This window comes from Branchiostoma floridae, unplaced genomic scaffold (assembly GCF_000003815.2).
Source record: "Branchiostoma floridae strain S238N-H82 unplaced genomic scaffold, Bfl_VNyyK Sc7u5tJ_1305, whole genome shotgun sequence".
In the NCBI taxonomy this organism is placed as follows: Eukaryota; Metazoa; Chordata; class Leptocardii; order Amphioxiformes; family Branchiostomatidae; genus Branchiostoma; species Branchiostoma floridae.
Genome location: NW_023365695.1, coordinates 187999 through 197660, shown reverse-complemented (window position 1 = coordinate 197660; position 9662 = coordinate 187999). Strand labels below are relative to the sequence as shown.

Genomic DNA, 9662 nt, shown 5'->3' with positions numbered 1-9662 from the left:
ACCGCGAAAGAATAAACTCCTCTGCCAGCTAAACCCTTCCCAAGCTTACGATACTATCTTATACCACCGCAAGATCTGCTTGGAGATTAGGCAGCACTTGTCGCCAAACAGTCTGATTTTTGAACTGGGTCTGTTACGCACTGCAGCTAGGTGTCGCTGCTAACAGATGCGGTCACAAGCGTAGAGTTCTAACACACTTCAAATACTTTTCTCGTTTGGGATGTGTAACCTATCTATGTAACATATCTAACCTATCTATGTATCTAAGATATAGCGACGACGTGTGCGGCTACAGGCTTGACCGATGCCCAGCCGTCGCTAGTGAGGTCCGACTTGTCGGCGGCGGGGATGTAGCCGAACAGCTTCATGACCTTCTGACACGCCGGGTCCGCCTGGATCAGTCTGATGGCCTCCCATTCCAGCAGGGACCGCCAGGGGTCCTTCCTGTCCAGTGCGGGCCGGGTGTGGGCACTCAGCCAGTTCAGCATCTGTGCAGGGGATGGATAAAGGTAAGACGCGCGCGTTTTTACGGATGATGATATGGAGCTATCTACACTAACAAAGAAGGGTTCTCCATGGGTCCTTACAAGTTACATTGACGACAGGACGGGGTGTATGCAACCGGTCAGTTCAGCATCTGTACAGGGGATGGATAAAGGATCGGAAGGCGCGCTTTTAATCTAATAATGGAGCTATCTACATTATATATATATAGAGAGAGAGAGATAACAAAACAGGGTTCTCCAGAGGTCCGTACATTGACGACAGGACGGGGTTTGGGTACTCAGACAGTTTAGCATCTGTACACGGGGAATGGATGGAAGTGGTAAGAAAGAAAGGAAGGAAGGAATGAACAGAGGAAAGAAGAAATGAGCGAAAGGATGAAGGAATAAAGGAATAAAACCATGTATAAATAAGGAAGGAAGGAAAGAAGGAGGGGCGGAAGAAAGGAATAAAGATAAGGCGTTGTAAATACACTTATACTTTCTTGAGTAGCAAAACTATTTTACAATGTTAACGTTATGTCGTACAGCCTGCAGAAATGCGTCACCTGTTTATGTGGAGGCAGCCCGACAAAACTGTACATCCTCTCAGCTGTGACGACTCTGTTCGCCGCGAAGTCTTCAAACCGCAGCGAGGCGAAGCGGCTCTCCAGCCACGGAGTGATGCTGTCCTGGGTCCGCGCGTTGTCGGACATCCACCTGTACATTAAGATATTATCTCCGTTAAGCTAAGGGCACAATCCGCCTTACCTGCAATTTGTCCATAGGTTTTTTGGGAGGCCATGTCCGCCACGTACTTCTGAAAACGTTCAGGCTGTACATGACAGGCACGTCGCCCGTACTGGCACGTACGGGGGGCGAATCCGCAGCCCGATGGCACACAAAGCTTTGCCTGCACGTAAAGTTCTACGGCGTGTCTGCGTGCTCCAAAATCCGTCGGATTCCCTACGAGTTCGTAAGGAGGCGGTACTTACCACTTACGGATCCCAAGAGATTGCCCACGTTTTGGCTCGTAGACAGCACGCAGTTTTACGTACGGCGGGTTGTGCCCTTAGGTTATAGATGTATGTATGTATGTACGTCAGTTCTCACCCACCTGCACAGGTACTGGTACCCGGCCTCCCGCACGTGCTCTTCGGTGTACTTCTGTAAGGTGGAGTTTGTGGAGTACTTCGCTCTCAGCCGGGAGGCGATGACACTGCGGGGGTCTCGGATCACCTGGGTGATAAAAATCTGTAAGTTTTGAACTTCAAACACTTTTATTTATTTATCAAGATTCACAGAATGAGATCTGAGAGGTGTGGGCTACAGGATAGTAACGTTACATCCTTTACAGGGCCCACACCTCCAGCGTACAGTTATAACGTTAACAAGCTATAAACTATAAGAAATAAGCAAATAAAAACTAAGTGTAAAGAAAAGCACTGTATCAGATGAAGTGCACTTTGTCAGAGATTGTACCTTGTCTGTTAATGATAGAAATATCCTATCTATTTAGTTTAGATAGATAAAAAGTAGATTCCCTCACTATAGACGTATGGGTAGCACTGACAAATTTACATTCCTCATGCGTTTTGACAGACTATAGTTGCTAAACCAATACAGTCCTTTATCTTCACCATTACCAAGAAGCGAGAAGAAGCCGAACTTCAGTCAGAAGCTCTGAGGAAGGTGTCTGATAGACACCGAAACGTAAGCAAGTAAGTTTAATTTTGGTTGTGTACAAGAATTCTCCTATATCCTAGATCTATGATACTTTTACACGTTTGCTGTTTTGTCTTTGCTGTGACCTGTATTTAGCCCGGTTGGGCAAAAATGTACAAAAATGTCTTTATTGGTTCTATTGCTTGGTTCATACAACCTGCACAATCCTGTAGTCCACCTCCTCCTCGAACGCGAACTGCCGAAGCGCCATGATGTCCTTGACCCGGATGACCTTCACTACGTAATGGGGCTTCTCTTTGCACAGCTGTTCTATGACGTCAGGCACCTTGTGAATGAATGGATGAAAGAAAGAAAGAATGAACGAATGGTACCTTGTGAATGAATGAATGAATCAATGAATAAATCAATGAAAGAAAGTCGCGATGGCCCAGCCCACATTGGCTTATAAGACACCGAAACAAGAATAACAATACATAGAGTCAAAACAAAAGGAACATAAGTAATAAATAAGGGGGAATAAAGATCAAACCAAAAATAATTATGATAGCAACACAGAAAAAAATGTGCTACATGGGGATAGATAGGGTGGATAATCAAGTTTATTGCAAATTCTTGCCCGTGGGCTAATTGCATAATAATATGGCTTGTACATACAAAAGATTAAATCAATGCAAGGTTAAACGGGAAATGTAACAGCAAAATAGAATTTAGCAAAACTGATTCTATTGGATCCCTCCTACCTTGTTATCGTTGATGGGACATCTGCTCTCTGACTGCGGGAGGCGCTGCTTGGCCAGCTCGCACACTGTCCGCATGGACTCACTCCGGTGCGCGCCGCTGAAGATCGTGTTCTTCAGGAATGAAGGGAAGAAGACCTTTATTGCACGTTTTTGCCCCAATGGGCCAAGTACAGGTCACATGGTACTAGTAACAACCATATACATAACATACATGTAACAATGGAAACAATCACATACATTTATATGTGCATTTATATCATACCTGTGACGCGAAAACGTTCGATACGGGTGTTCCGGACCGGGCCGTACTTTTCCGTATCGCACAGGTTCGAAAGGCGTATCACACAGGCTCCATTCGAATAAATCGAACTGTTTCGAGCGGGCCGAATACGGCTCGGTTGGCAATTCGAATACCTGATTCGGACGTTGGAACATTGCTGTTGCAACACTTATTGTTCGAGGCCACCAAATTTGTTCAACTTCTGGCGCATTTCGAATCAAAACACGGGTTTTCTCAGGTGGGTATGACATAAATAAAATATAACACGGTGTATTCCGCATCACCCTCGGTCCCAGCCCTCCCGCGGGTCGGATCACCCTCCGGCCTTCGTGCGACCCGACCCGCGGTCGACCTGATACCTTGGGTGATACGGAATACACCGTGTTGTATTCTATATATATACGTCTAGTCTACTCTTGTACAAGTAGAGTCCTATCGCTTTTTGGTAATTGCATAAATGTAGCTAGCTGTACATGTATTTTTGACGACGCCTCAGGGGAGTCGTCAAGTGGTATATACTGTAAATGCATTTAAGTTCGCGGGGATTTAATTTCGCGGTAGCGGTAAAAAGTACTTTTCGCGGTGGATTTAATTTCGCGGTAACACCATAGGCTGCAGTCTACTACCATTATAGAAAAATGTTCGCGGTGGTTTTAAATTCGCGCTAAAGTGGTCACCGCGAAAACCGCGAACATTAATCCACCGCGAATATTTCTGCATTTACAGTATTGCATTCAGTCTGCAAAAATTCTAGGAATTGCACAGGCATTTTTCCAAGAATGCTAGTACTCCACAGTATGCTGGGTATGCAAGTCAACCCCCCCCCCCCCTAAATCTGTTCCAGATGTATCTCTGGTATGCAATGGTGGAATGTAGGTCACCGGGGATAGTACATTTCTGCTGGCTGTAGGTTTATGTTACAGGTGGGCTAGTATATTGTGCCAGGGATAGTGCGACAGGGAAGTTCCAGTCTATTTCTGCTTTGAGCTGTATTGTTGTACCCTCAATCGTCGTCATGGCAATAATACGTTTTTATTGCCAGTCTTGTTAGAGTTGGCTTATCAAAGTCTGTAAGGAATATAAATTTTTCTTTACTACTCAAGTATCTAAAGTGGGGAAATCTACTTATTAAGTTCTTAACACAGAGTTAAATAGAATGCTTCTATCGCTATCACACAAAGGGCAATCTACAGTAAAATGTACTTCATCCTAGTCTCCAAGCAGACCCTACGGTGCCTTAGAAATAGTATCAAAGCTGGCCAGGGACTTAGTATAGCGGCACCAGGTGCCCGTTTGACTCCCTTTGGTCGGCTATCTCCCTTTGGCCGGCTATACTCCTTTGCCAGCTTTGATATATTATCTCTAAGACACCGATGGGTCTGCTTGGAGACTACTTCATCCTCCACGTTACCTTCATGTAGACCGTCAGGAAGATGCGCGAGTCCTCCGACACGTTACAGTGCGAGCCGGAGTTCACAAGGCGGAATGACAGCCGCTGATAGTCGTCTATCCTGTCTTTATGGAATGGTTTATTTTATACATAATTATATACATACATAATAGTCTCCAAGCAGATCCTACGGTGCCTTCGAGATAGTATTAAAGCTGGCCAAGGAGTGTAGCCGGCCAAACGGAGTCAAACGGACACCGGTTTTACTCCTTGGCCAGCTTTAAGGCACGGTAGGGTCTGCTTACATACATACATACATACTACATACATACACAAACATACTAAAACACCGGCTAGTTAGCTGTACTGGTATTGAATTGTTCTGACTAGTTCATTCTGCTTTTGCTGAAGAAGAGTGATGGATGTCACTCGAAACGTCCGGAAGTAAATATCCGTTTTTTATCCAGTTGTAGAGATTGAATTGTATTTGAATACTAAAACACCATTACAGCATGTAATACTTTGCTGTAAAACTGGCTTAATTTAGTTTTAGTCTTAAAATAGCAACCCTAACATATACAACATAACATGTTACTTATCAGTAATTGAAATACACCAAGACTGAAATTAGCAATCAACAACGTTACCATTTTAGTAATAGTGTGACATTTAAAACAGACTATACATCCGTATATAAGAGTATGGACTAACACTGTTTTTGTACCTTTCGTGCCGTTCTCCTCGTTTGACTTCTTGATGGCGTACTCTAATCCCCACAGCGGCTCGAAGAAGTAGAAGACGTCCGGGTTCTGGTTGAAGAGTTCTCCCACGGACGAACCGCCACATTTACTCAGGGACATCAACACTACCACCTTCTTAGGCGAGTATGGCTGAGTAGAGACGTCTGTGGTGCGAGCTACAGTCGGGGTGGACAGCGCGTTTCTCTCCGTGTCCTCATCGCTCAGGTCTATAATGGTTCGGTTCTCGCGGTCCGTTTGTAGAACGATTCCTATAGTGACAAGAAAGAACAAACCAGAAGGACACTACGTAACCATGACCATCTCACACTAGCAGAATGTAGAACAGAGAGACTAAAACGATCATGCTTGCGAAACAACACTGCTTCACACAAAGGATTCGCAATGTACAAATGTATACTTCTGTCACTGTTTTTCTGTGATTTTTAATCGTTTGTCTATTGCAAATTGTATAATGTCAAATAAGTACGATTTTCTGTATTTTCAAATATTTCTAACACACTGAGAAAGTTTTAAAGTATTGTAAATTAATAACAATTCAGAAAATGAAGTCTCCCAAATGCTGATAAAGCTCTTCGATGGAAAAAAAAATATTTAACGATACCTGCGGCCAATACGAGCCCGAGCACCGTGAAGAACACACAGAGTCTGCGGGGACGGACGCGCCGCACGAGGAACATCGCGGGGTCTGGAGTAGGGACAAAATAGTCGTGCTATTTGAGAAGAAGTCAAACCCAACAAAACCAGTATAATGCACACTTAAGTAGCACAGCATAGTCATAGAATGTAGTTCCTAGCACCTTTGTATTTTCCTTATTATACATGTTGTTTGTACCTGCAATTAGCCCTCGGGCAAGAATTTGCAATAAACATTCATTTATGTATCTAAATTTACCACTTAATACAGCAGAAGCAGTTTAATTGCAAAAAACATGTGCCAGCATATTTCGTGCAATTATTCGGATGGTGCAATAATGCGGAGTTATCCAGCAGGACTGCACCAGTTTTGGGAATTCCGTGCAATTAACAGAAGTGTGCCATCCGTTGAGTAGGAGCAGATGTTTGTAGATGTTAAGTTTTATTCCATTACAAAAAGAAAGGAACTCTCCAGAAATTTTCGGTTTAAACGCGTTGACCTTCTTCAGATGTGTTGGAAGAAAGCTTAAACTTTACAGCCATAGATTCTACCAACACAGATGAGCTTTCATTTGGACAAAATAATTGTGCTATGATTGTATATGTTTCTTTTGTGTGTGTGTGTCTCTCTCTCTCTCTCTATATATATATATATATGTTTGTTCTGTATATGTATGTTTTATTGTTCGAACTTCTAACCATGGAAGACTAGCCTAAAGGATAAAGGATATCGCAATAAAGGAAGAAGTTCCTTTCATAATTTCATACGATAGTACTAGCATCTGTGGCGTCATATGGCCCAGTGGCTAGGCTAGGAAACCGAGACTCGGCTTTACATAACGCCTTTCTCGCTCCGCCCAGGTGTAAGAATGGGCACCTGACTTCGGTTGGGGAGGTAAAAGGCTATGGAATGAGAGGGACGGGCTCCGCCTCCCCATACTGTGTCCTAGACACAGTGGATAACAGCACACTACCACCTATGGCTCTAAAAGGACTATGGTTTGAATTTTGCCTTTCTTAACCCAGCATCGTTCAATCGTAAACAATAAAGGAACAGATCACTGGATGGCTGGGTCAAGTTATACACACGTAATCTTCCAAGCTACGCTTTGTATATAGTTATATAATGTTAATACAAAGTTGCGAAAATGGTATGAAAATATTTGAAAAGAACTCAGGATTACGTGTGCCTTGACCCCAAGAAGGGCACCAAACAGAATATATCTTACGTACCACTTAAGGTTACCGCTCAAGACACTGCTTGGTAGTCACGTAGCCTCTTCTTCCAGGGCAGGTTTCAGCGCATACCACATAAGATGCTGCTACAGTCGGGAGATCAGGGAAAATCTTGTTAAAGCTCCTGATAAACACTAACCACACATCTGTCTCTCTAGCGCCGCCATCTTGCCGTGCATACTGCACACATAATAACAAGCTGCCAAACCGGTTGGACCGAGTGCCACTTTACTGTCGCGCGATGTTCGAACATTTCAATCCGTCCCCAGGGAAATCGTGTAAGAAAAGACCCAGTAGATTTCTTTGTACGTCTCAGACGTCCCGGTACATGGAGCATATGAGCATATGTGTGAAAAATTTTGACACTTACCAAAATGTGCGGATGGTTGGCTGGACAACAGACTAGTTCCTTCAGACGCGCTCTAAAGTTTACAGGTCACAGAGGCTTAGATTGTAGACGAGAAACTAAAACAGTCCAGTACGTTGACCTTCACTCGTTTATTATTATTGAAAGGTTTAGAAAATGTAATTTTCCATCATGGCCTTGCCAAAATATAGAACCTTTCTTCAAATCTATTTATAGACTGGGCAAGAATAAAACCACATTTCCATAACTATGTGAGGCATTCTGTTACCTCTTATGTAAATGACATGCTAGACCCTTTATGTTGATGTATCCATACCTATAGATATCCATATATATATATGTGTTTAGTTGTACTGTAAGTAGTTGTTATACATATAGACCTTACGAAAGTCGCTGTGCTTTTGTCGTGTCAATAAAGATTGTTATATAATTCACGAGGAAAGCTTACATAATCTTAACTATGGGAAATTGCCGTTGTTCTATACTAACTGAAAGATAAAATGACATTACATGAATTATTACAATTATACCATGGGGCCAACACAATCTTTACTTTTTTTATGAGCGTTAGATTTGAGATATAGGTCTATTGAATTCAAAGAATAGAACAAAATATCTTTACTTAAGTTATCAATTTTGCGAAATAACAAAATTTGCAATGAGCTAGGGGCCGACATCCGCAGAGTACATTCGCCCTGGATCCGGTTCGCTTAGTCTTTAAACAATAAAATCCATCCATCTTCTCTATTTCCACAACAAAAGAATAAGAATATTTTGTATCATGTATATTCATATAACCTACATACGTTCAAGGCGTTATATCACACCTTCTTGCTCTTCCATCTTAATGATAACTTTAGCTGATGTTTCTTAGTGACTATGCAAATAAGTCCTAAATGTGTAAAATCCATATCCACTCAAAGCTGTCACAGTATGTCTCATTATTTATACAAATCATTTGTATTTTGGATTGCGATTACTGTAACAGTTCTTGTTCTAAGTTACATGCGACACAAAATGTAAACCGAATAGATTATCACAAGGAACTAAATTCTCCTACGCAGAAACATCCAACGGCGCCAGAGAACCGCATCTTGTCTGTACTCTGCTATCTCAACTGTCACCATCAGTTCCTAACCTGATTATGAATATTAAAAAAACTGAAAGGCCTATTCTCTGATTGGCTGACAGCTGTTTCGTGGCGACGCCCACAGGAACTGATGGTGACGGTTGAGATAGCAGAGTACAGACAAGAGGCGGTTTGCTGGCGCCGTTGGATGTCTCTGCGTGGGAGATTGTGGAATTATAGGCGTTTTTTATTGATCGCAGCATAGCACAATTATTATCATGTATAATTATAGAACTGAAAATAAATCATAATTATAAAACTATTATTATCACGTATTGGTCTTTAGCGGGTGAACTTTGACCCAGATGCCGCCCCGAGCCTGCAGAGTTATCCCGTCGCAGGGGATGACGGGAGGTTTGGTGACGTCAGGCTCCAGCCGGAACCGCTGCAAGGTCAGGGCCAAGGTCACCTTCATCTCGTTCATGGCGAAGTTCTGCCCGATGCAGTTCCTACAGACACGTCATCAGGATATAAGGGCGCCGCTAAGGAGTATATACCTGTGCATACTGATGACGTGGGGCAAAGCAGTTTCCTCACGCCGATAAGGTGTAAAAAGGGGTAACGCTAGTTCACCTTTATCCGAGGGGAAACCTATATTCGTTATTATATTAAATAGAGTTATTTGGGGTGGCCGTTATCCGTTGTTGCATCAAGCTGCAACCTTTCCAAAATCCCTTGACTTGGTGTCACTAAATTATACTCTGTTTTGAAAAACAACGGATATAAGTTACCATGCAGGTAAAGATGAGCTCCACCTTCCAATACCGAGATTTAGACACAGTGGATAAAAACCACTGCACCTCCGGCTTGAGGATATGGGATTACTTTTAACGCCAGTTCACCTTAATTCGAGGGGTAACCTAAATCCGTTGTTTTGAAAACAGGGATATATTTAGGGATATCAAGTCAACGGACGGTGGTTTAAAATTGCAATACATTCAAAATATTGTGAAGAGGT

The 9662-nt window shown here is 42.8% G+C and overlaps 2 protein-coding genes across 2 annotated transcripts in view; both read right to left on the bottom strand.

Moving 5' to 3' along the window:
- Nucleotides 1–41: 41 nt before the first annotated feature.
- LOC118407325 (carbohydrate sulfotransferase 3-like) lies at nt 42–7267 on the bottom strand. Its single transcript, XM_035807791.1, has 9 exons — nt 7206–7267; nt 5941–6024; nt 5303–5587; nt 4600–4703; nt 2909–3019; nt 2365–2493; nt 1600–1721; nt 1052–1202; nt 42–488 (listed from the first exon to the last, which is right to left on the bottom strand). Exons 2-9 carry the CDS (start codon nt 6014–6016, stop codon nt 264–266), a joined length of 1203 nt encoding a protein of 400 aa, XP_035663684.1. The 5' UTR covers nt 6017–6024; nt 7206–7267; the 3' UTR covers nt 42–263.
- Nucleotides 7268–8854: 1587 nt separating this feature from the next.
- Nucleotides 8855–9662, bottom strand: part of LOC118407337 (cytochrome P450 4F2-like) — a 12025-nt gene continuing 11217 nt past the window's right edge. The window contains exon 12 of the mRNA XM_035807802.1: nt 8855–9153. Within this exon, the coding sequence (XP_035663695.1) occupies nt 8973–9153 (181 nt within the window). The 3' untranslated portion in view covers nt 8855–8972. The remainder of the gene's footprint in view (nt 9154–9662) is intronic.

What these genes read in the sequence shown, in the direction of transcription:
- LOC118407325 (XM_035807791.1), bottom strand. Translation starts at nt 6,016, where the DNA reads ATGTTCCTCGTGCGGCGCGTCCGTCCCCGCAGACTCTGTGTGTTCTTC. An exon ending in CGAGGAGAACGGCACGAAAG is followed by an intron (nt 4,704 to 5,302) that starts GTACAAAAACAG and finishes CATTCCATAAAG; the next exon opens with ACAGGATAGACGACTATCAG. An exon ending in GGGTACCAGTACCTGTGCAG is followed by an intron (nt 1,203 to 1,599) that starts GTGGGTGAGAAC and finishes CTTAATGTACAG; the next exon opens with GTGGATGTCCGACAACGCGC.